General features: G+C 63.4%; 1 protein-coding gene across 1 annotated transcript in view; it reads right to left on the bottom strand.

Annotated features, from left to right (window-relative positions):
• Positions 1-4,103: 4,103 nt before the first annotated feature.
• PLEC (plectin) overlaps positions 4,104-25,856 on the bottom strand; it is a 78,630-nt gene continuing 56,877 nt past the window's right edge. The window contains 19 exon segments of the mRNA XM_030964884.1: positions 4,104-4,678; positions 4,965-5,085; positions 5,177-5,361; positions 5,495-5,612; positions 7,345-7,419; positions 7,501-7,655; positions 7,728-7,890; positions 8,461-8,627; positions 8,700-8,814; positions 9,480-9,668; positions 11,144-11,287; positions 12,047-12,172; positions 14,795-14,992; positions 16,772-16,931; positions 18,919-19,088; positions 19,954-20,073; positions 22,101-22,307; positions 25,188-25,343; positions 25,450-25,620. Coding sequence (XP_030820744.1) covers positions 4,632-4,678; positions 4,965-5,085; positions 5,177-5,361; positions 5,495-5,612; positions 7,345-7,419; positions 7,501-7,655; positions 7,728-7,890; positions 8,461-8,627; positions 8,700-8,814; positions 9,480-9,668; positions 11,144-11,287; positions 12,047-12,172; positions 14,795-14,992; positions 16,772-16,931; positions 18,919-19,088; positions 19,954-20,073; positions 22,101-22,307; positions 25,188-25,343; positions 25,450-25,620 — 2,787 coding nt within the window. The 3' untranslated portion in view covers positions 4,104-4,631.

Here is a 25,856-nt window from a genome sequence, read left to right as displayed (position 1 = left end):
GAGTCAGGGATGCAAAGAAAGGCTCCAGGTGGATCAGAAGGCAAAAGCTTTTAATGAGAGTAGCGGGGCTTTTCATGGTGTGACTCGCTGAGGTGAGACTCGGTTGGTCTCAAAGGAGGAGCACCTCACACTGTCTGTGAATAACACACTGTGGAGAGCCATAAATATAAACAATGGGTACAGAAAGAGAGATAATAATGGTTTGAAATCTTCTTCTCTAAGGTTCCCAGGCTCAGCCCAATCCGTCCAATGGGAGAGATTATCTCTGTTCTTTCTTTGACTCGAAATTATTCTCTCCAATGGGAGCAATTATATCTGTTCTTTCTTCGACTGAACTGAGAATGGGGGGCAGGATGGGGTTTCCATGGGGCAGGATGGGGTTTCCGTGGGGCAGGATGGGGTTGCTATGGGGCAGGATGGGGTTTCCATGGGGCAGGATGGGGTTTCCGTGGGGCAGGATGGGGTTGCTATGGGGCAGGATGGGGTTTCCAGGGGGCAGAATGGTCCCATCTGGGGCTGATGGTCCTACCATGGGGCTGATGGTCCCACCTGGGGCTGATGGTCCCACCATGAGGCTGATGGTCCTACCATGGGGCTGATGGTCCTGTCTGAGGCTGATGGTCCCACCTGGGGCTGATGGTCACACCATGAGGCTGATGGTCCCACCATGGGGCTGATGGTCCCACCTGGGGCTGATGGTCCCACCTGAGGTTAATGGTCCCACCATGGGGCTGATGGTCCCACCTGGGGCTGATGGTCCCACCATGGGGCTGATGGTCCCACCTGGGGCTGATGGCCCCACCATGGGGCTGATGGTCCCAACTCGGTCTGATGGTCCCACCCTGGGGCTGATGGCCCCACCATGGGGCTGATGGTCACACCATGAGGCTGATGGTCCCACCTGGGGCTGATGGTCCCACCTGGAGCCCCACTCCCTACCTACTCACCTGCTGCCCTGGCAGGGTGATCCCTCAAACTCAGCACCAACCCCGGAGAGCCCCAGAGGCTCTCCCAGGACATCCCCGCTGCCCACCCTTCTCCCTGAGCACGCTGAATTTCCAGCGGGTGAAGTTCCAGCGGGTGAAGTTCCCGCGCGCCCATTCCCGTGCTCCGTGCGGCTGTGCCTGTCCATGGAACCACTGCCAGCCTCGCTGCCAGCTAACAGCAGCTCGTGTCTCCTGCCCGGGGCTCCACCACAGCGACAGCACCGAGCAGGTTGGTGTGGGCCCCGCCGCGCCGCGCCTGCTGCCCGTGCTTGCCGGGCCAGCGCTGCTGCCTGTGGCTCGGGATGCGCCTGGCACCAGCCGTGGGGCCGGTGGTGCCAGGGACCAGCCCCAGCCGGGAGTGGTGGCTGAGATTTCCATGGGCACAGCAATGTTGGTGAGATTTCCACAAGCACAGCAATGTGGGTGAGATTTCCATGGGCACAGCAATGTGGCTGAGATTTCCACAAGCACAGCAATGTGGGTGAGATTTCCACAAGCATAGAAAGGTGGTTGAGGTTTCTATGGGCACAGGAATGTGGCTGAGATTTCCACGGGCACAGCAATGTGGCTGAGATTTCCAAGGGCACAGGAATGTGGCTGAGATTTCCATGGGCACAGCAATGTGGCTGAGATTTCCAAGGGCACAGGAATGTGGGTGAGATTTCCATGGGCACAGGAGTGTGGGTGAGATTTCCACGGGCACAGGAATGTGGCAAAGATTTCCACGGGCACAGGAACGTGCAACGCAACCCACGCTGGTGGCCCCAGCCCGGGATGTGTTGGCAGATGTGGCACCGGCAGCCCTGGGCTCAGCCCTGCTCCTGGGGGGCTGTGGCAAAGGCTCCTGCCCTGTGCCAGGGGCTTCTCCGTGCCCAGCACAGGCACAATTCCACTAATGGACCCTTTGGCTCCGTGCTTATTCAGAAAAGAAATGGTGGAGAGGGGGTTTTAGGGTGAAACAGCGCAAAAACAGAGCTGGAAGCCGTGAGGTCGTGGCCAGGTGACCAAGGGGACGGGGACTGGGAGGGGACAGGCAGCAGTGCTGGTGGGGATCAAAGAGAGCAGCCACAGCCCTCGTGTGTGGGGTCTGGGACTCTCCTAAGGTGCCAGGAGAGGGTCAGGGTGCTGCAAGGCCTGAGGACAGTCCCCATACTCAAGGTGTCCCACCCCTCTCAGAGTGGGGACAAAACCAGGGCCTCCAGACACCTGATCCCATCCCGACAGGCAGCTGGGCCCATCCCAGCAGGGACAGGACATGCAGGTGACGGATACACAGCTGCCAGGGCCCTGCTGGATGGGGACACACAGGGGATGGATGCACAGCTGCCAGGACCCTGCTGGATGGGGACACACAGGGGATGGATGCACAGCTGCCAGGACCCTGCTGGATGGGGACACACAGGGGATGGATGCACAGCTGCCAGGGCCCTGCTGGATGGGGACACACAGGGGATGGATGCACAGCTGCCAGGACCCTGCTGGATGGGGACACACAGGGGATGGATGCACAGCTGCCAAGACACACAGGGGATGGATGCACAGCTGCCAGGGCCCTGCTGGACATGGACACACAGGGGATGGATGCACAGCTGCCAGGGCCCTGCTGGACATGGACACGCAGGGGATGGATGCACAGCTGCCAGGACTGAGCTGGATGGGGACACGCAGGGGATGGATGCACAGCTGCCAGGACCCTGCTGGATGGGGACACGCAGGGGATGGATGCACAGCTGCCAGGACCCTGCTGGACATGGACACGCAGGGGATGGATGCACAGCTGCCAGGACTGAGCTGGATGGGGACACGCAGGGGATGGATGCACAGCTGCCAGGACTGGGGACATTCCCGGTGCCCTCAGGGCTGTGGGTGCCCAGAGAGCAGCCAGCACCCGGACAGGGTCTGGCCTCGCCCCGCGCTGCCCACGGCGGGCACTGGTGCCAGCTGGAATGCCCTCAGGGATGGCAGCAATGCCTTCCGCGGAAAGGAGGGGACGCGGCGCTGGCAGCGCTGCAGTGCCCGGGGCTCCGGCGGCACCGGCTGGGGCACGCCCGGCCCTGCCCCGCCCTGCCCGGCCACCGGCTGCCACCGCGCAGGTGGCACCTGCTGTGGCGAGGGGACAGCCCCTGCCATGACAGCACAGCGAGGGGTGGACGGACTGACGGACTGCAGCCCTTTGTACTGGGCATACAGACTGACAGACTGACGGACTGCAGTCCTTTGTACTGAGCACACAGACAGACTGACAGACAGACTGCAGCTCTTTGTCCTGGTCAGATGGACAGACTGACAGACTGCAGCCCTTTGTACTGAGCATACAGACTAACAGACTGACGGACTGATGGACGACAGCCCTTTGTCCTGAGTACACAGACAGACTGACAGACTGCGGCCCCTTGTCCAGACAGACAGACTGACGGACTGATGGACTGCAGCCCCTTGTCCTGAACGCACAGACAGACAGACTACAGCCCTTTGTCCTGAGTACACAGACAGACTGACAGACTGCAGCCCCTTGTCCAGGCAGACAGACTGACAGACTGCAGCTCCTTGTCCTGGTCAGACGGACAGACTGACAGACTGCAGCCCCTTGTCCTGAGCACACAGACAGACTACAGCCCTTTGTCCTGAGCACACAGACAGACTGACAGACTGCAGCCCATTGTCCAGGCAGACAGACTGACAGACTACAGCCCTTTGTCCTGAGCACACAGACAGACTGACAGACTGCAGCCCCTTGTCCTGGTCAGATGGACAGACTGACAGACTGCAGCCCCTTGTCCTGAGCACACAGACTGACAGACAGACAGGCAGACAGACTGATGGACTGCAGCCCCTTGTCCTGAGCACACAGACGGACAGAGAGACAGGCAGACAGACTGACAGACTGCAGCCCCCCGCCCCCAGCAGACAGACAGACCGACTGACCCCTCCTTCGGCAGAGAGTCAAGCAGGGCCGAGGGGCCGCGCGGAGCCGCTCCCTTGGCGGACGGACGGACGGACGGACGGACGGACAGACGGGGCGCCGGTAGAAAAAGGAACCTCACTACAGTTTATTGTGGCGGCGGGCGGGCCCGCCCGGGGTTACATTCAGCTCTACTGCTCTCCGGTTAGCGGGGGTGGCGCGGGCATGCGGCGGCGGGGCGGGGGTCCCGCTGCCCCCAGTGCCGCCCGGCGGGACGGGACGGGACCCCCGGGGCAGGGGGCGGCCGGAGCACCCCCAAGGCCGAGGGGTGAGGGTTAGCACCAGAAACGGGGCTCGGCATCCGCCCGGTGCCCGGCTACCGAGCCCGGCCGCCTCGCGCCGGGCCGAGCGAGGCACGATGGGCACCCCCGAGAGCGAGGCCCGGCGCCGGGGGTACCGCAGCCGCCCCGAGCCGGCGGCACGGGAGGGGGGCAGGGGGTGCCCGGCCGGTCCCGCAGCCCCGGGCGCTCGGAGCGGAGCCCGGGGGCTCGCTGGGTGTCGGGAGATGATGCTTGCATATCCTCTGGAACGGGCCCGGCGGCGCGATCGGTGCCGGCCGTGCAGCTCAGCCCCGCTCGGGGGGCCGCAGCGCCGGGCCGGAGACCCGCGGGGGGCGCGGCCCCGTGGAGGAGGGTCCTGAGTGGGGCCGGCCGAGGGTGCTGGGCGCAGGGCGGGCGCGGGGCTCAGCGGCAGGGGCTGCAGCGCTCCGGAGGGGACCCTTCGGGCGGCTCTGCGAGGGCGCGGAGGGGACGGATGGAGCGCGGAGCTCTGCCGGCCCCGGCTCCAGCGCTGCGAGGGACGGGGGGACAGCCCCGCCGCCCTGCGGCACAGAGCGCACCGAGCCAGGCTCCCCGGAGCCCCTCAGCCCCAGAGCGCTCACCTGGCGGTGCCCCAGCCCGGTTCCCCGGTGCCCCCCAGCCCCCCAGCGCTCACCTGGCGGTGCCCCAGCCCGGCTCCCCGGTGCCCCCCAGCCCCGGGACACTCACCTGGGGGTGCCCCAGCCCCGGGGCACTCACCTGGCGGTGCCACAGGCAGGCTCTCCTCAGCCGCGCTGAACTGCAGCTCGGCTCCGTCGGGCAGCCCCGAGCCCCGGGAGCGCGGACAGCGGTCCCCGGAGCGCGTCCTCCGCAGCACCGACTGGGGAGGGGGAGGGTGAGATTGAGGGTCAGAGCCTGTGGCAGGCGGGTTGGGGGGCTCGGGACTGCCGGGGGGGCTCCGCTGCCCGTACCTTCCTGGCCAGGGGGCTGCTGGGGGCCGAGGCGCTGCTGTAGAGGCTGAGGCTGGAGTTGGAGCGGCTCGGGGACAGCACTTTGGAGGAGGCGGCCGACTGGGTCCCCGTGCACCTGGCGGCGGCTCCGAACACGTCCGAGGACAGGTACTTCTCGTTGATCTTCAGGTTGGTCCTTCCCTTCACTGGGGACAACGGAGGGGGCGAGTGATGGGGTGCCAGCAGTGCGAGACCCTGGGGGATGCTGTGCCCCCCATGGCCCCCAGGCACCGCGGGACCCCACGGCACGAGTGCCCGGTGTGGGACCCCCACACCCACCTCGGCAGGGGTCGTTCTTCACCAGGAACTCGTCCAGGGCGATCCAGCCGCCGCCCACCCGCACCATGAGGGTGCTGCGCAGGATCCGCACCATCCGCAGCTGCTGCGACTCCCCGAACTGCGGGGAGAGGGACGCTGGGGCAGGGCTGGGCGTGGGGAAGGGGCGCCAGAGCAGGGGGCAGCACCCAGACCTGCCCCTCCCTGCCGCCCCTCCGGCCCCGCTGGCACTGCCCTCCTGTCACGGACATATCTTATGAAAAATCCTTTCGTTAGGATCTTTTCTCCTGAGAAGCTGAGGAGCTTCAGCTTCTTCACATTTTGCTGGTTTGGAATGTGATTTGGAGAACTGTTTACTCAGCGTGTGAAATTGCTTTTACTTGATGACCAATGACAGCCACCCGTGTCGAGGCTGTGAGTAGTCCCGAGATTTTTTTATTCATTCCATTCTTTTCTAGCCTTCTGATATCTCCTTTCTCTTTCTTTAGTATAGTTTTAGTATATAATTTTCTTTTAATATGATCTATATCATAAAATAATAAATCAGCCTTCTGAAACATGGAGTCAAGATTCTCGTCTCTTCCATTGTTGGAGCTGCCTGCAAATTCTACACCTTCCCACAGGGGCCGGGGCTCCTCAGGGCACGGGGATGTGCCCCCTGCCCAGCCTGGCACAGGGCACTGCAGGACCCCTGCATGGGCATGGGGATGTGACCCGTGCCCACCCTGGCACTGCCAGACCCCTGCATGGGCACGGGGATGTGCCCCCTGCCCACCCTGGCACACGGGCACTGCAGGACCCCTGCATGGGCACGGGGATGTGCCCCCTGCCCACCCTGGCACACGGGCACTGCAGGACCCCTGCATGGGCACGGGGATGTGCCCCCTGCCCACCCTGGCACACGGGCACTGCAGGACCCCTGCATGGGAACGGGGATGTGACCCGTGCCCTCCCTGGCACACGGGCACTGCAGGACCCCTGCATGGGCACGGGGATGTGACCCGTGCCCTCCCTGGCACACGGGCACTGCAGGACCCCTGCATGGGCACGGGGATGTGCCCCCTCCCTGCCCCGGTGAAACAAAGTAGAAATTCTCCAGAGTAGAAATCCATTTTGATTTAGGTGAAATGTACATTTTTGAGTCTGTGGTTAGAAAACATAGCTATGCAGCCTGGCTGCAGAACCTAGGCTCAGAGAAACTGCTTCAGAGAAGGACAGAGGTAAGGGGGGGGGGAACAGAAGGTGATAGAGAGAAACAGAGAGACTGCTGTGAGAGCAGGTCAACCTGACTTAGGAATTCCTTCTGATAAAGAAAAACTAGCAGCAAATGTCACACGAAATTCGTAAAAATGAGTATGTATGAAGCTATTGTGAAATTGTATGCATGTGTATTTGAGAGGGAGATAAAAAAGGACCTGAAGTTCCCAGAAGTACACGTGTCTTTAAAGAAAGTAATCTCCACATGTAATAATAAACATCCCAGCTGTACAACTTTCACAAAGTTGTGGAGTTTTTAGTTATCTCCGCAAAACACCGGCACATGGGCACTGTGGTACCCCTGTATGGGCACAGGGATGTGTCCCCTCCCTGCCCTGGCACACAGGCACTGCAGGACCCCTGTATGGGCACAGGGATGTGTCCCCTCGCTGCCCTGGCACATGGGCACTGCAGGACCCCTGTATGGGGATGTGCCCCCTCGCTGCCCCGGCACACGGGCACGGCAGGACCATTGCAGGGGGATGTGCCCCCTCGCTGCCCTGGCACACGGGCACTGCAGGACCCCTGCACGGGGCACGGGGCTGGGCACGGGGCTGGGCACAGGTGTCAGAGCAGGTCCCGGGCTCGGCACTTACCCGGTACCTGTTGGCGCTGATCTGCTCCACCTGGAAGCGCTTGGCGCAGTTGCACTGGGCCACTTGCCGGTTCACCTGTGGGAGCACGCTCAGCTCAGCCCCAGGCGGGACCCCCACCCTTCCAGCCGCCCCCAGCCCCGCTGCCCGGCCCCACACCTCGTCCTGGATCTGGTCGGCATCGGCGGAGCGGCGCAGTGGGTCCCGGTTGGGGTGCAGGGCGCTGACGAACTCGTAGTAGTCGATGAAGCCGTCGCCATTCATGTCAAAGATGGTGGCCACGGCGTTCATCTCCAGCACGTTGGTGGGGAACTCTGGGGGGGTACAGAGACCATCAGCCCCCCAATTCCAGCCCCTCAGCCCCCTCCAGCCCCCCGGGCACGCACTGGAGGCCAGGACGCTCTCGATGAACTCGCGCTGGCTGATGCGCCCGTCCTGGTCCCGGTCGATGCCGCGGAACACGTCCAGCACGCGGGACTTCATCTGGCTGATCCACTGCATGTAGCGCTTCCTCCAGACCCCAAAGTCAAAGTGCGCGAACTCCTCCAGCTGGGAGGGGCACGGAGGGCATGAGCAGGACCCCCTCACGCCCCCCACGCTGTGCCCCAGCTCCACAGCCTGCCTGCTCCCAGCCCTGGCCCTGGCACCGCTGCAAGGGGGGGGTGTCTGCCCAGGACCCCCCACTCTGTGGGGCACGGGGCTCCAGCAGCCCCTCTGGGATGTCGGGGTGCACCCATGGGAGGGACAGGGACAGGGACAGGGGACAGATCCCGACAGGGACAGGGACAGGAACAGGGGACAGAGCCCTGCAGGGACAGGGGAGGGAGAGACAGGGACAGGGACAGGGGACAGAGCCCTGCAGGAACAGGAACAGGGACAGGGGACAGGGACAGGGGACAGAGCCCTGCAGGGACAGGAACAGGGGACAGAGCCCTGCAGGGACAGGGGACAGACCCCTGCAAGGAAAGGGACAGGGACAGGGGACAGAGCCCTGCAGGGACAGGGGCTGGGGCTGCTGACCCCATCCCCATGACCTGGCCGGGGGAGCCCACGGGCAGAAGATGAGAGGAGCTGCTCAGGACCCCCCCAGGGCAGGGGGACCCCCGGTGCCAGCCGTACCTCCCGCAGGCGCTGCAGCGCCGTCTCCAGCCGGTACTGCCGGTCCAGGGCCAGCAGCCAGAGCTGCTGCCAGCGGTGCAGGAGCTGCGCCATCAGGGGCGTCTGGGGCTCCAGCGCCCCGAGCGGCGCCGCCGCCGCGCCCTGCGCCTTCCCGCCGCTGCGGCGACCTGCGGACAGCGGGGTCAGCGGGCGGCCGGGGGCCCGGGCCGTGGGAGGGGGGCGGTGAAGGGGCTCCTTACGTGTGGCCAGTCGGCGGGTGGCCGGGGGGCCCAGATCCACCGCCAGCTTCCGCTTGCAGCTCTTGGTCACCTTCTCCACGTCAGGCTGCTTGCGGTTCAGCTCCTCCATGAACACCTGGGGAGGAGCGCTGGCGCTGAGCGCGGGCTGGCACAGCGTCCCATGCTCCGGAGCCCCCCAGCTCCCGGTGCTCCACAGGCCCCCAGTTCCCTGTGTTCCACAGCTCCCCGTGCTCCAGAGCCCCCCATTCTCCACAGCTCTCCGTGCTCCACAGGCCCCAAGCTCCCTGTGTTCCACAGCCCCCTGTGCTCCAGAGCCCCCCAGTTCCTTGTGTTCCACAGTCCCCCACTCTCCACAGCCCCCGGTGCTCCAGAGCCCACCAGTTCCCTGTGTTACACAGCCCCACAGCCTCCATGCTCCCCACCCCCCCATATTCCAGAGCCCCCCAGCCCCCCATACTCCACACCCCCCCGTGCCAAAGCAGCACCACCCCCAAACCCCAAACCCGTCGGTCAGGCCCTCTGCTGGCCCAGGGCTGCTCAGAGTGTGCCAGGGGGTCCCACTGTCCCCAAGGCCAGCCGGGGTGTGTCAGGGGGTCCCACTGTCTCCAAGGCCAGCTGGGGTGCATTGGTGGCTCCCACTGTCCCCATGGCCAGTTGGTTTCGGGGTCCTACAGTCCCCAAGGCCAGCTGGGATGTGTCACAGGGGTCCCCCTGTCCCCGTGGCCAGCCGGTTTCGGGGTCCCCCTGTCCCCGTGGCCAGCCGGTTTCGGGGTCCCTCACCGCGTGCTGGGCACTGAGCTCCTCCAGCTGCTCGGCCTCCTCGGGCAGCGGCTCCTGGTCGCGCAGCCCCAGCGCCTCCTCGGCCGCCGTGATCCAGTCCAGCAGCTGCTCCGCGTCCTCCCGCTCGGCCGCCAGCGCCGCCGCCTGCGCCCGCAGCCGCTCGCCCTGCTGCTGCGCCCAGCTCAGCACCTGCGGGGCGGCCGGGGCCCGTGGGGCACGGGGGGCACAGGGAGGGCACCCCAGGGTGCGCCCCAGGGTCCCTGGGCTGGGACATGGGGCTGGGATGTGGGGCAGGGACACGGATATGGGGCAGGGACAGAGGGGCACGGGGAGGGCACCTCACTGTGTGCCCCAAGGTCCCCCGGCTGGGATATAGGGCTGGGATATGGGGCAAGGATATGGGGAAGGGATATGGGGCAGGGACATGGGGGGCATGGGGAGGGCACCCACTGCGCACCCCAAGGTCACTCGGCTGGGATATAGGGCTGGGATATGGGACAGGGACACGGAACACGGGGAGAGCACCCCAGTGTGCACCCCGAGGTCCCTCAGCTGGGATATGGGGTAGGGACACCAGGCAAGGAACATGGGGCTGGGATATGGGGCTGGGACACGGGGGCAGGAACACAGGGCAGCACCAGGCTCCTGCTGGGCAGCTGGGGCAGGGCTGGGGGTGCTGCCCCACATGCCGAGGGTCCCCAGGTCTGTGCTGCTCTCCCATTTTGGGGTGCGTGGGGTGTGGGGGGCAGCCCCAGGGCAGGTCCAGAGTGGATCCTGCAGCTCTCTGCTCAATGAGGGCTTTGTGTGGGATCGGCTGAACTGGCCAGACCAGTCCCAGGAGCCTCTCACCTGCAGATCCAGAGCAGCCCAGGGAGGCTCTGGGCCGCTGTGGGAGCCTGGTCTGGGGTGGGGGTCCCAGGACACTGCTCCCACCTTTCCCTGCCTCAGCTGTGGGGGCCACCTCTGCACAGGAATCAGCCACCACCCTCCAAGGGGGCTGTGGGTGCCCCAGGTGACCCCGTGAGGCCACAGGGTGGGGGACCATGGGGTGACCCTGGCAAGGCCAAGGGTCCCTGGGGCCGAGCACCCCCAGATCCTGCAGTGCTCTGGTTGGGGGGGCTGCACCTGGCAGTCCCTGGTGCTGGGAGAGGCGTGGGGCAGTGGGACACGTGTGGGGCAGTGGGGCAGGTGTGGGGCAGTGGGACAGGTGTGGGGCAGTGGGACAGGTGTGGGGCACTGGGACAGGTGTGGGGCACTGGGACAGGTGTGGGGCTCTGGGACAGGTGTGGGGCACTGGGACAGGTGTGGGGCTGTGGGACAGGTGTGGGGCCGTGCTTTCCCCAGGTGTGGGGCAGGTGTAGGCTGTGCTTTCCCCAGGTGTGGGACAGGTGTGGGGCTGTGGGACAGGTGTGGGGCAGGTGTGGGGCTGTGGGACAGGTGTGGGGCCGTGCTTTCCCCAGGTGTGGGGCAGGTGTGGGCCGTGCTTTCCCCAGGTGTGGGACAGGTGTCGGGCCATGCTTTCCCCAGGTGTGGGGCAGGTGTGGGGCCGTGCTTTCCCCAGGTGTGGGACAGGTGTGGGGCTGTGGGACAGGTGTGGGGCCGTGCTTTCCCCAGGTGTGGGTGCCCCTGTATGCCCTCGGGCAGGGCTGGGGCCCCTGTCTCACCTCCTGGAAGCGGCTCTTGGCGACCGTGACCCAGGATTTGATGGTGATGATGGAGTCGGGGTGGCAGGTGCTGAGGATCTCCTCCCCCAGCGAGGTGATGCACTCCAGCTCCAGCTGCTGGCACTGCAGGGACTGCATCAGCTCCTGGGGGGACAGGGACACGGCACTGTGAGGCCTCAGCCCTCCAGACACCACCACACCCCCCTGCAGCACCGGGACTGGGAGATTGGGGTGGGGGCACCCAAATCTCCCCACCTCAGGGCATTTGGGGTCTCAAACCCCGTGGTTTTGGTGTGGTGGGACTCAATATCCCAAATCTCCCCACCTCAGGGCATCTGGGGTCTCAGACCCCGTGGTTTTGGTGTGGTGGGACTCAATATCCCAAATCTCCCCAACTCAGGGCATTTGGGGTCTCAAACCCCATGGTTTTGGTGTGGTGGGACTCAATATCCCAAATCTCTCAGCGGTGGCACCTGTCACCCTGGTTTTTTAAGATTTTCTAAGCCTTCTGGTGTTGACATTCTTGTAGTGAACTTTGTCACACACTTTCTGTAAATAACTCATTGTTTTGCATTCCTTTATGGAGGAGGAGAGAGTTGATGGACTGTTGGTTTGTCCAGCATCATTGGAGAGGTGACGCTGTCACCCTCCAATCCACTGCCACTCTTGGAAAACTATAAATGTTGGAGTCAGAAAATAAACTTCCCTTTTCCTCACCTTGAGAACAGCGCTTGTGTTTTTTCATGTCCTACAGTGACAGGCACCCAACATCACTGTGGGGATCCCACAGCCCAGCTGGGCTGGCTGACCCCAGTGATGGAGCTCCTGGAGCAAAGCTGGAGCTGCTGGGGTTTGCTGGGGTTTGCTGGGGGCTGCTGGGGTTTGCTGGGGGCTGGCACCCACCTGCAGCTGGGCCTGGCACTCGTGCACGGCCGCCTCCTCCTCAGGGAACACTCCGTACTTGAGGGTCTTCTCCGACTCCGTCAGGCGGCCCAGGAAGGAGTGCACCAGGGTGTGGAACTCCTCCGCCTGCCGCCACAGTGGGGACCTGCTCAGCACCCACCCTGCAGCCCCTGAGCCCCCTGAACCTCCCGGCCAGCCCCTGAGCCCTGCTGGGGATGGACCAGCCCCTGGCGCAGGCACTGGGTGCACGCTGTGCCAGGGAGAGCTGCTGCCAGCCCCGCTGCAGCCCCACAGAGGGATCGAGGGGAGACCCCACAGCCAGCTCTAGACTGGGACACAATTTCCTGTGACCCTCCCTGTGCCACCCTGTGCCACCCAGCCACCTGCCCCAGGCACTGTGCACACATTCACACCTGTGACAGGCACCTGGCCTGGCACCTGGCCATGGAGCTTGCGACAGAACCTCAGAGCCCCACGCAGCACCACGCCCCGAGCTGGGTGCCCCACAGAGAACCCCAACAGGCACAGCCCCAACACCACCCAGGGAGCCTGGGAGACCTCCCCAGATGTGCAGCCACCCACCACACCTGGGCATCCCATAAAACATCCCCAGATGTGCAGCCACCCACCACACCTGGGCATCCCATAAAACATCCCCAGATGTGCAGCCACCCACCACCTGGGCACCTCACGGAGAACTCCCCAAAACACGGCCACCCACCAGCTGAGCAGCCCCCAAAACACAGCCATCCACCACCCCAGCACCCCACAGATCATGCCCAAAGCACAGCCACCCAGCACCCCACAGAGAACCCCCCAAAACCACCCATCACCTGAGCACCCCTCAAATCTCGGCCACCCACCAGCCAAGCTCCCCACACCCCCACGGCCGCTCACCACCTGAGCACCTCACACCCCCCTACACACAGTCACCCACCAAGCCTGGGCACCCCATGAAGCATCCTGGAAGTGCAGCTACCCACCAACTGAGCACCCCATGGAGAACCCCCCAAAACACAGCCACACACCACCTGGGCACCCCCCAGAACATGGCCACCCACGAGCCGAGCACTCCACAGAGAGCCCCCCAAAACGCAGCCACCCACCACCCCACAAAGCACCCTCAAAGCATGGCCAGCCCTCACCCGAGCACCCCATGGAGCACCCCCCAAAACACGGACACCCACCACGCCTGGGTGTCCCATGGAGCACCCTGGAAGTGCAGCCAGCCACCAGCTGAGCACCCCACCGAGCACCTCTAAAGCACAGCCACCCACCACCCCACAGAGACCCCCAAAACATGACCACCCACCACCTGAGCACCCCTCAAAGCATGGCCACCCACCATCCAAACTGCCCCCAAAGCATGGGCTCCTGCCACCCAAACTGCCCCCAAAACACGGCCACCCACCAGCCCACACAGCACTCCCCAAGGCACAGCCACCCACCAGCCGAGCACCCCCAAAGCACGGGCACCCACCACCCAAACTGCCCCCAAAGCACGGGCACCCACCACCCCATGGAGCACCCCCAAAGCACGGGCACCCACCACCTGTGCAGCCCACAGAGCACCCCCTAAATGCACAGCCACACACACCAAGCTTGGGCACCCCATGGAGAACCCCCCAAAACACATCCACCTACCACCTGAGCACCCCGCATCTCACAGGCCACCCCCCACCAACCACCCCCAGAGAACCCCCCAAAGCACGGCCACTCACCAGCCAAACTGCCCCCAAAACATGGCCACACATCACCTGAGCACCCCCAAAACACAGCCACCCACCACCCGAGCACCCCCAAAACACGGCCACCCACCACCCAAAACATGGCCACCCACCACCTGAGCACCCCCAAAACACTGCCATTCACCACCTGAGCACCCCCAAAACACAGCCACCCACCACCCGAGCACCCCCAAAACACGGCCACCCACCACCTGAGCACCCCCAAAACACAACCACCCACCACCTGAGCACCCCCAAAACACGGCCACATATCACCTGAGCACCCCCCAAAACACAGCCACCCACCACCTGAGCACCCCCCAAAACACAGCCACCCACCACCTGAGCACCCCCAAAACACCGCCACCCACCACCTGAGCACCCCCCACTCCCACATCCATCTCAGCCTCCCCACACGGGGGCTCCAGCTGCAGACCCCAACCCGGGGCTCCAGCTGCAGACCCCAACCCGGGGCTCCCCCACTGCAGACCCTACCCTGGGGGTTCCCCTGCTGCCCCCCAGCCTGGGGTTCCCCTGCTGCAGACCCGCATTACCACAGCTCCAAAACAAATTTGTAGATCCCTCCCAGAAATTAGAATCTCAACTTGTTGCATGTTTCCAATATTTGGATACGGTTTCTATTGCCCACAATGGGTTAATAAAATCTCCTCAGCATTCAAACATTTTATCTTTTTCACCGTACACACATCTATTGACCAACACGGATGGGGCGTTTCTGGGATCCACCTGGTGTGTGCGACATTTGCTGCTGGATATTTTCTACATGGCATTTCTCCTACTTCTGTAGTACACATTTTCCCTTTTCTTGATGAACACTCTTCCCCCATTATTGTTGATTTAAGCTTCCCCACCCCGGGGGTCTCCTGCTGCTGCCCCCCAAACTGGGGTTCCCCCGCTGCAGACCCCAACACGGGGGTTCCCCCACTACAGACCCCAACGCCGGGGGTTCCCCCGCTGCCCCCCAATCCCAGGGGCTCCCCCGGTGCCCCCCAGCCCTCACCTGCCGCAGCGCCGCCTCCAGCCGGGCCTGCTTGGACAGGGACAGTTTGCAGACCAGGTCCCAGCGGGTGCTGAGCTCCTCCACCTGCCGCTGCAGCCACTGCGAGTCCACGCTGCTGCTGCCCCGCGTCAGGTCCCGCACCGAGCGCTTCAGCGTCTTGATGCAGCTGGCGCGCTTGCCCAGCTCCTTCTGGAACACCTGGGGGGCGGCGGGACCGTGGGACAGGGACCCCAGTGCTGGGCAGGGGTGTGCTGCACCCCAAAACCTCGCAGCAGTGGGCACAGGGCTCTCCTGCACCTCAAAACCTCGCAGCAGTGGGCACAGGGTTCCTGTGAACCCCAAAACCTCACTGCAGTGGGTACGGGGCTCCTGTGAACCCCAAAACCTCGCAGCAGTGGGTACGGGGCTCTCCTGCACCCCAAAACCTCGCAGCAGTGGGGACGAGGTTCCTGTGCACCCCAAAACCTCACTGCAGTGGGTACAGGGCTGTCCTGCACCCCAAAACCTCGCAGCAGTGGGTACGGGGTTCCTGTGCACCCCAAAACCTCGCAGCACTGGGGACGGAGTTCCCCTGCACCCCAAAACCTCACTGCAGTGGGTACGGGGTTCCTGTGCACCCCAAAACCTCGTAGCAGTGGGTACGGGGTTCCTGTGCACCCCAAAACCTCGCAGCAGTGAGCATAGGGTTGTTTTGCACCCTAAAAATTCACAGCAGTGGGCACGGGGTTGCCCTGCTCCCCAAACCATCACAGCAGTGAGCACAGGATTCCCCTGCACCCCAAAAGCTCACTGCAGTGGGAACTGAGCTCTCCTGTACCCTAAAACCTCACTGCAGTGAGAACAGGGTTCCTGTGCACCCCAAAACCTCATAAAAATGGGCATAGGGTTGCTGAGCACCCCAAAACCTCGCAGAAAAGGGAATAGGGTTCCCTGAACCCCGAAACCTCACAGCAGTGGGTACGGGGTTCCCCGCACCCCAAAACCTCATAGAACTGAGCACAGGGTTCCCTGCACCCCAAAACCTCACAAAAATGGGCATAGGGTTCCTGTGCACTCCAAACCCTCACAGAAGTGGGATCAGGGCTCTCCTGCACCCCGAACCCTCACAGCTGTGGGAACGGGGTTCTGCTCTGCACCCCAAACCGTCACAGGATTGCCCTGCATCCCAAGCCCTCTCAGCAATGGGCACAGGGTTCCTGTGCACCCCAAAACCTCACAGCAGTGGGCACAGGGTTCCCCTGCACCCCAAACCCTCACAGGGTTCCCCTGCACCCCAGCCCCTTCCCAGCTCTGGTGCACACGGTGCCCCCCAATACCAGGGCGAGGGCACCCCAAACTGGGGTCACACCGGGGTCTCCCCAGCGGGCAATGCCCTGTCCTGCCCCACAGCGAGGGTGGGCACAGCCCGGGGGGCCCTGCAGCCCCTCCCCAAGAAAAGGGCACAGGGTTCCCTGCACCCCAAACCTTCACAGGGTCCCCTGCACCCCAACCCCTCACAGCAGTGGGCACAGAGCTCTCCTGCACCCCAAACCCTCACAGGGTCCCCTGCACCCCAAACCCTCACAGCAGTGGGCACAGGGTTCCCTGCACCCCAAACCCTCACAGGGTTCCCCTGCACCCCAAACCCTCACAGCAGTGGGCACAGAGCTCTCCCGCACCCCAAACCCTCACAGGGTTCCCTGCACCCCAAACCCTCACAGCAGTGGGCACAGAGCTCTCCCGCACCCCAAACCTTCACAGGGTCCCCTGCACCCCAACCCCTCACAGCAGTGGGCACAGAGCTCTCCCGCACCCCAAACCCTCACAGGGTCCCCCTGCACCCCAACCCCTTCCCAGCCCTGGGGCACACGGTGCCCCCAGTACCAGAGCAAGGGTACCCCAAACCTGGGTCTCCCCCGCGGGCAATGCCCCGTCCTGCCCCGCAGCGAGGGTGGGCACAGCCCGGGGGGCCCTGCAGCCCCCCCCAGGGCCACCCACCTTGTGCTTGTCCATGAGGTCCCCGACCAGGTCCCGGTCCCCCCCGACGGGCGCGTCCTCACTGAGCTGCGGCTCGGCGCGGTACAGCCAGTCCATGAGCGCCTGCAGCGCGTCCGTGAACTTGCCCGAGAACAGCAGGCTCTCCTCCAGCTTGTGCTGCCTGCCAGGGGCACAGGGCAGTGTGGGCACCGGGGGGCACCCTGAGGGGTCACCCCAGAGCCACCAGAGAGAGCTGTTATGGACAGGGATGAATCCTGAGCAGGCTCTCCTCCAGCTTGTGCTGCCTGCCAGGGGCACGGGGCAGTGTGGGCACCCCAAAGAGGACCCCCAGAGCCACCACAGGGTCCTGGCAGTGCCATTATGGGCAGGGAAAGGTCCTGGCAGTGCCATTATGGGCAAGGATGGGTCCTGAGCAGGTTCTCCCCCAGCTTGTGCTGCCTGCCAGGGGCACAGGGCACGCTCAGAACCCCAAGGGGGAACCCCAAAGAGGATCCCCAGAGCCACCACAGGGTCCTGGCAGTGCCATTATGGACAGGGATGGATCCTGAGCAGGCTCTCCTCCAGCTTGTGCTGCCTGCCAGGGGCACGGGGCAGTGTGGACACCTGGGGGCACCCCAAAGGGGAACCCCAGGGCTACCACAGGGTCCTGACAGCACCATTATGGATAGGGAATGGTCCTGGCAGTACCATTATGGACATGAACAGGTCCTGGCGGTGCCATTATGGACGGGACAGGTCCTGACAGCACCATTATGGACAGGGACAGGTCCTGGCAGTGCCATTACGGACATGAACAGGTCCTGGCGGTGCCATTATAGACTGGGACAGGTCCTGACAGGGCTGTTATGGACAGGGACAGGTCCTGGCAATGCCATTATGGACAGGGACAGGTCCTGGCGGTGCCATTATAGACAGGGACAGGTCCTGGCAATGCCATTATGGACAGGGACAGGTCCTGGCAGTGCCATTATAGACTGGGACAGGTCCTGGCAGGGCTGTTATGGACAGGGACAGGTCCTGGCGGTGCCATTATAGACTGGGACAGGTCCTGACAGCACCATTATGGACATGGACAGGTCCTGGCAGTGCCATTATGGACAGGGACAGGTCCTGACAGCACCATTATGGACATGGACAGGTCCTGACAGCACCATTATGGACAGGGACAGGTCCTGACAGGGCTGTTATGGACAGGGACAGGTCCTGGTAATGCCATTATGGACAGGCACAGGTCCTGGCAGTGCCATTATGGACTGGGACAGGTCCTGGCGGTGCCATTATAGACAGAGATGGGGCCCAGCTGCACCCCAAGGGCAGAGCCCAGCAGTGCTGGGAATGGGGTCCCAGAGCAGGATGCTCAGGGAGGAAGGGCAGTCCCACGTGCCCGCCTGGGACCCGCAGAGCCAGCAGAGAACAGATCCTGCCACGGCTGGAAGTGGATTTTTGAAAGGGGCCAGGATGGCACTGGTCACCCTGAAGCTGTCATGGAAAACCAACAATCCTGTCTGGGTGAGTCAATGGCCCCTGGAGAAGAAGAAACTGAGTTCCCTCAAATCTGGTCAATGAATAATCACAGAAAGGCCACAGCAAAGAAACCAACAGTCCCTCACAGTGGGCACGGGGTTCCCCTGCACCCCAAACCCCCATAGCAGTGAGCACAGGGTTCTTCTTTACCCCAAACCCTCATGGGGTTCCCCTGCACCCCAAACCCTCACAGCAGTGGGCACAGGGTTTTTCTTTACCCAAACCCTCAAAGGGTTCTCCTGCACCCCAAACCCCCATAGCAGTGGGCACGGGGTTCCCCTGCACCCCAAACCCTCATAGAGTTCCCCTGCACCCCAAACTCTCACAGCAGTGGGTACGGGGTTCCTGTGCACCCCAAACCCTCACAGAAGTGCTGTGGGCACCATTTCCATCCCTATTCCCATCCCACCCCCATCCCAAACCCTTCGCTATCCCACCCACATCCCATCCTCATCCCAAACCCTTCCCTATCCCACCCCCATCCCATCCCCATCCCAACCCCTTCCCTATCCCACCCCCATCTCATCTCCATCCCAACCCCTTCCCTGTCCCATCCCCATCCCATCCCCTCCATGCCTCATTCCCATCCCCACCCCACCCCACCCGTCCCGCGCCGCTCCCACCTCTCCGCGGCGTGGCTGCACAGCGCATCCCAGCGCTCCTTCAGCTCCCCCAGCAGCTCCTCCAGCGGCTGCAGGTCCTGGGGCAGCCGCGCCGCCTCCCGCAGCGCCCGCCCGCTCCGCAGCGTGGCCTCGTACACCGGGCGCTTGGCCCGCAGCACCTTCTGGAACACCTGCAGGGGCACCCCACAGGTGAGCGCTGGGTCCCCCAGGTGTGCGGGGACACTCCCTGCTCCCCCAAGGGCCCTGGGGCGGTTGGGATGCCCTACGTGCCCAACACCCCTCTGCCCAGCACTCTCCCAAGGTCTCCCAGCAATGCAGGATGGCCCTGGTGTCAGAACTCAGCGCATCCCTCCGGGTGCCCAGAGTTGCCAAGGCCCCCGCCAGGGGGCTCGGAGACCCTGGCACACAGCCCAGAGCACCTGGGGATTTGATTTTGACCCTTGGAGCAAGCTGCCAGCTTTGTATGAGGACCTGAAAGTCACAGAGGTTTGAATAGTGTAATAACAAAATGATCACAGGGTGAAAATGTAGATGTTAGGATTTTTGGTATGGGGGTTATGGGGACAAGATGGAGGAATCTGGGCGTGTCCAGCCTTTCTTCTTGTTCTCCATTTTCTGCTGTGATGCTGGCACTTTGGGATTGGTTTAGAGTAGAAGTGCACTGTCTAACATAGGTGATAGGTATTGGGAATTAAGAGTAAATATGTTATATGTAGTTTGTAGTATAAAAAGACAACACCGCCTCGGGGACAGTCAGAGTGCCTGTGGCTGCCCTGCTGAGCAGATCTTGGCTGGGCAGAAAGAAACTTTTATAGATAAGAATTAATAAACAACTTCAAGACCGAAAAGTGAAGGGTCCAGACTCATTCTTCAGATGCACGGGCCGAAACAGAGACACCCTGCACATCTCGGGGCAGCAATTATCAACAGCAACCCAAGACCCTGGGGTGTTGTCCAACCCCCTGGGAGCTGGGGACCCCCCAGGAGCCCAGTTGTGCCCCCCCCCGTGCCGAGGAGCGCGACGGGCAGGCCCACCTTGTGCTCAGCCAGCTGGCACTTGATCTCCTCCTGGCTGGTGGCAGCGTCCTGGGGCACCTCCAGGCTCTGCTCCACCTCGTCCATCCAGTCCAGGAGCAGCCGCCGGGACTCGCTGAACTGCAGTGGAGAGGAGGGCTGAGGGGCTGCAGGGAGCTGAGGGGGCTGAGGGGCTGCAGGGGGCTGAGGGGCTGAGGGGCTGAGGGGCTGAGGGGGCTGAGGGGGCTGAGGGAGCTGAGGGGGCTGCAGGGGCTGAGGGGGCTGCAGGGGCTGAGGGGGCTGAGGGGGGGCTGAGGGGGCTGAGGGGGCGGGGGCTGAGGGGCTGAGGGGGCTGAGGGGCTGAGGGGCTGAGGGGCTGAGGGGGCTGAGGGGGGCTGAGGGCGCAGGGGCTGAGGGGCTGAGGGGCTGAGGGGCTGAGGGGGCTGAGGGGCTGAGGGGGCTGAGGGGATGCAGGGGCTGAGGGGCTGGGGGGCTGAGGGGCTGAGGGGGCTGAGGGGCTGAGGGGGCTGAGGGGCTGAGGGGCTGAGGGGGCTGAGGGGCTGAGGGGCTGGGGGCTGAGGGGGCTGAGGGGGGCTGAGGGGGCTGAGGGGCTGAGGGGCTGAGGGGCTGCAGGGGGCTGAGGGGGCTGAGGGGGGCCTGAGGGGCTGAGGGGGCTGAGGGGCTGCAGGGGGCTGAGGGGGCTGAGGGGCTGAGGGGCTGAGGGGCTGAGGGGGGGGGCTGAGGGGGGCTGAGGGGGCTGAGGGGGCTGAGGGGGCTGAGGGAGCTGAGGGAGCTGAAGGGGGCTGAGGGAGGGCTGCAGGGGCTGAGGGGGCTGAGGGGGCTGAAGGGCTGCAGGGGCTGAGGGGCTGCAGGGGGCTGAGGGGGCTGAGGGGGCTGAGGGGGCTGAGGGGGCTGCAGGGGGCTGAGGGGGCTGAGGGGGTGCAGGGGCTGAGGGGGGCTGAGGGGGCTGGGGCTGAGGGGGCGAGGGGCTGAGGGGGCTGAGGGGGCTGAGGGGGGGCTGAGAGGCCTGAGGGGGCTGAGGGGGCTGAAAGGGCTGCAGGGGGCTGAGGGGGCTGAGGGGCTGAGAGGCCTGAGGGGGCTGAGGGGCTGAGGGGGCTGAGGGCTGCAGGGGCGGGGGGCTGAGGGGCTGAGGGGCTGAGGGGCTGAGGGGCTGAGGGGGCTGCAGGGGCTGAGGGGCTGAGGGGGCTGAGGGGGCTGAGGGGGGGGGCTGAGGGGCTGAAGGGGCTGAAGGGCTGCAGGGGCTGAGGGGGCTGAGGGGGCTGAGGGGGCTGAAGGGCTGCAGGGGCTGAGGGGGCTGAGGGGGCTGCAGGGGGCTGAGGGGGCTGAGGGGGCTGAGGGAGCTGAGGGGATGCAGGGGGCTGAGGGGGCTGAGGGGATGCAGGGGCTGAGGGGGCTGAGGGGGCTGAGGGGATGCAGGGGCTGAGGGGGTGAGGGGCTGAGGGGCTGCAGGGGCTGAGGGGCTGAGGGAGCTGAGGGAGCTGAGGGGGCTGAGGGGGCTGAGGGGGCTGAGGGGGCTGAGGGGGACCCAGGGGCAAAGCAGATCTGGGGCAGCCCAAACAGGAGAGATGGAGCCACACAAGGGAGTGACACAGCCTGGCCACCGCCATGGGGCAAACCATGGGCCAGGACAGCACAGTGACAACACCAGAGCTGTGGGGTCCCCTCCTGGGCCAGGACAGCTCAGTGACAGCACCAGAGCCACAGGGTCCCCTCCTGGGCCAGGACAGCTCAGTGACAGCACCAGAGCCACGGGGTCCCCTCCTGGGCCAGGACAGCCCAGTGACAGCACCAGAGCCGTGGGGTCCCCTCCTGGCCCAGCTCCCAGCAGTACTCATGTCATGGAATCAACATTCCCAGGCTGGTTTGGGTTGGAAGGACCTCAAACCCATCCAGTTCCGCCCTCCTGCCACGGGCAGGGACACCTTCCGCTATCCCAAGCTGCTCCAAGCCCCATCCAACCTGGCCTTGGACACTTCCGAGGATGGGGCAGACACAGCTTCTCTGGGTGGAATTTCTTCCCCATATGCCATCCATCCCTGCCCTCTGGCACCGGGAAGCCATTCCCCCTTGTCCTGTCCCCCCAGGCCCGTGTCCAAGGCCAGCCAAGGGGCAGAGCCCCCTCCCCAGCGCGGGCTGTGTCCCAGTACCTGCTTGCTGCGTTTCCGGGCCTCCTCCAGCACGGCCCCCCTCTCTGCTGCCCGCTGCAGGACCTTGCCCAGCCTCTCCCGGGCCGCCAGCACCAGGTTCTGGATGACGGCCCCGTCCTGCTTCCGACTGAAGTCCTTGAGGCGCGCGGCCACGGCCTCCAGGCCGCCCAGCTTCTCCCCGTGCGCGTTCGCCTCCTTCAGCAGGGCCTGTGGGCAGGGGGTGGCTCAGCGTGGGGCTCCGGGGTGGGCGAGGAGCCCCCGGGCACAGCCCGTGCCAGGAGGGGACGTGGAGCGCCAGGCACGGGCTGGGACGGGGCACAGAGCGCTGCGGTGTGATTTCAGGGTTTACCCCAGAACCCGGGTCCCTCCCCTGATAATTCCCTGCCAGGTGCGTCAGTCCCCTCTCCTTTCCCCTCCCAGCACTGTCTGTCCATCCTCGAATTTTTTTGTCGAGTGATTGGCAGATTCAAAGGATGCCCTCCACCCCCGGGGGGCATTGGGCCATCCAGGTGTCCTTTGTCCCTCCCCTCCTGTGCCTGCTTGGTGGCTCCCGACCCCTTCCCTCCCCTGCCGCAGACATCTTTTATGAAAAATCCTTTCCTCAGGATTTTTCCTCCTGAGAAGCTGAGAGGCCTCAGGAACAAAATGTAAACAATGGTTATCTGCTGCTGTGGAATGCAACAGGTGCATCTGTGATTGGTCTCATGTGGTTGTTTCTAATTAATGGCCAATCACAGTCCAGCTGGCTCGGACTGTCTCGGTCAGTCACAAGCCTTTGTTATCATCCTTTCTTTTTCTATTCTTAGCTATCCTTGTGATGAAATCCTTTCTTCTATTCTTTTAGTATAGTTTTAATATAATATATATCATAAAATAATCAATCAGCCTTCTGAAACATGGAGTCAGATCCTCATCTCTTCCCTCATCCTTGGACCCCTGTGAACACCGTCACACTCCCCCTCTCCCCGGGGTTCAAAGGAGCAGCAGCCACGGGCTCAGGGAGTTCTGTTGGAGCTGGTGCTGCATTCAGAGGCCTGTGGGCCAGAATAAAGCTCTGGATCCAAACCCTCCATCAGAACCGACTCCTTTCCTTCACCATCGCCTTAAAGCTTCTCTGCCACAGGGAAACCTGAGGAGCAGCCCCTGGTATGGGGGGAAGCTCCATCCCAGCACCACCAGAGCTCCTGCAGGCCTGGACTTGTCTGCAGTGCCCAGAGCAGCACCCAGCCAGCCCAAAGTGTCTGTGGGGTGAAACACCACACACCAGCCAGCCAAAAGTGTCTGTGGGGTGAAACACCACACACCCATAGAGCCAAACATGTCTGTGGGGTGAAACACCACACATCCCACAGCCAAAAGTGTCTGTGGGGTGAAACACCACACACCAGCCAGCCCAAAGTGTCTGTGGGGTGAAACACCACACACCAGCCAGCCCAAAGTGTCTCTGGGGTGAAACACCACAAATCCCAAAAAGTGTCTGGGGTGAAAACCCACCAGCCCGAAAGTGTCTGTGGGGTGAAACACCACACACCCAGCCAGCCAAAAGTGTCTGTGGGGTGAAACACCACACACCCATAGAGCCAAAAGTGTCTGTGGGGTGAAACAAACCGCCAACACACCAGCCAGCCAAAGGGGGGACACACCAGCCCAAAGTGTCTGTGGGGTGAAACACCACACACCCAAAAGTGTCTGGGGAAAACACCACACAGAAGCCAAAAGTGTCTGTGGGGTGAAACACCACACACCCATAGAGCCAAAAGTGTCTGTGGGGTGAAACACCACACACCCAGCCAGCCCAAAGTGTCTGTGGGGTGAAACACACACCCATAGAGCAAAATTTGGGGGAAACACCACACATCCCACAGCCCAAAGTGTCTGTGGGGTGAAACACCACACATCCCACAGCCCAAAAGTGTCTGTGGGGTGAAACACCACAATCCCACACTTTTGTAATACCACACACCAGCCAGCCCAAAGTGTCTGTGGGGTGAAACACCACACACCCATAGAGCCAAAGTGGTGACCACACAAGTGTCTGTGGGGTGAAACACCACACACCCATAGAGCCAAAAGTGTCTGTGGGGTGAAACACCACACATCCCACAGCCCAAAGTGTCTGTGGGGTGAAACACCACAGCTGTCCCTCTATGGTTCAGCAAGGTCTGTGGGGTGAAACACCACAATATTCCTTAAAATAAAAAAAATTTAAAACCAGACCAGCCAAGGCATGTCCTGTCTGCAGTATTGGTACATTCCAATAACAGGCGCTTGCTTGCTCTGCTACGGTCGGGACATGGCGCCCTGCTCTTCTAAAGTTCTTCTAAGCCTTCTGATGTTTATATTTTTGTTTCTCATGCACTTTTCGTGTAAATAATGATTGTTTTGCATCCCTTTCTGGAGGAGGAGAGAATTGACGGGCTGTTGGTTTGACCAGTGCAGTTGGAGAGGTGGCAATTCCATCCTCCAATCCATGGTCACTTTTGGAATTCTATAAATACCGAGGTTGGGAAATAAAGGCACCTTTTTATGCCTTGGACATCTCATTGTGTGATCGTTGTTCATTTCGTGTCATTTTGCCACAGGGACACACGTGCCACTCGCCCCGGGCACCCCTGGGGCAGACCCCAGCCCCACAAACCGACCCCAAGGGCATCACTCTTGCCTTGTGCTCCTGGATCATATTGTGACAGGGACACACGTGCCAATCGCCCCGGGCACCCTTGGGGCAGACCCCAGCCCCACAAACGGGGCCACCACTCTTGCCTTGTGCTCCTGGATCATAGTGCCACAGGGACACACATGCCACTCGCCCTGGGCACCCCTGGGGCAGACCCCAGCCCCACAAACCGACCCCGAGGGCGTCACTCTTGCCTTGTGCTCCTGGATCATATTGTGACAAGGACACACGTGCCAATCGCCCCGGGCACCCCTGGGGCAGACCCCAGCCACACAAACCGGCCCTGAGGGCACCGCTCTTGCCTTGTGCTCCTGGATCATATTGTGACAAGGACACACGTGCCAATCGCCCCGGGCACCCCTGGGGCAGACCCCAGCCCCACAAACCGACCCCGAGGGCACCGCTCTTGCCTTGTGCTCCTGGATCTGCGTGGTGACGGTGTCCAGGACGAAGCTGGGGGGCGCGGGGGACCCCAGCAGCTCCTCGGCGTGGGCCACCCAGCGCAGCAGCTCCTGTGCCGAGCCGTGGAACTCGGTGCTGACCGTCAGCCCCTCGGCCAGGCGCTCCTGCGGGCACGGCGGGCACCGGTGGGCATGGGCTCCCCTGCTCCTGAGCCGGTCCGCTCAGGGGGAGCCCCCCGCGGGTCAGAGCCACCCGCAGCCCCCCGCTCACCTTCCTCTCCTGGGCCTCGGCCTGGACGCTCTCCCACTTCTGCTCCAGCAGGCGCAGGCTGTGCTCGGTGCTGCAGGGCCGGCCGGCGCGGCACGAGTCCAGCAGCCGCTGCAGCCGCTCCCGCAGTCCCCGGTAGGAACCGGCCCGCGCCTCCAGCTCCCGGCACAGCTCCTGCCGGGACAGCGGCGTCAGCACAGGGACAGCGGGACAGCGCGGGGCGGTGTCAGCGGCGTGAGGAGGGGACGGGGAGCGGGATGCGGATGGGGCAGGCAGGATGATGGGTACAGGGATGGGGATGGGAATGGGGCTGGGAACAGGGATGGGGATGTGGAGGGGGATGAGAATGAGGCTGGGAACAGGGATGGGAACAAGGATGGGACTGGGAATAGGAACAGGGGTGAAGATGA

The sequence above is a fragment of the Camarhynchus parvulus genome, chromosome 2 (assembly GCF_901933205.1).
Source record: "Camarhynchus parvulus chromosome 2, STF_HiC, whole genome shotgun sequence".
NCBI classification, from domain to species: Eukaryota; Metazoa; Chordata; class Aves; order Passeriformes; family Thraupidae; genus Camarhynchus; species Camarhynchus parvulus.
The sequence above is the reverse complement of the archived record's forward strand: the minus strand, read 5'-3'. Positions and strand labels throughout refer to the sequence as shown.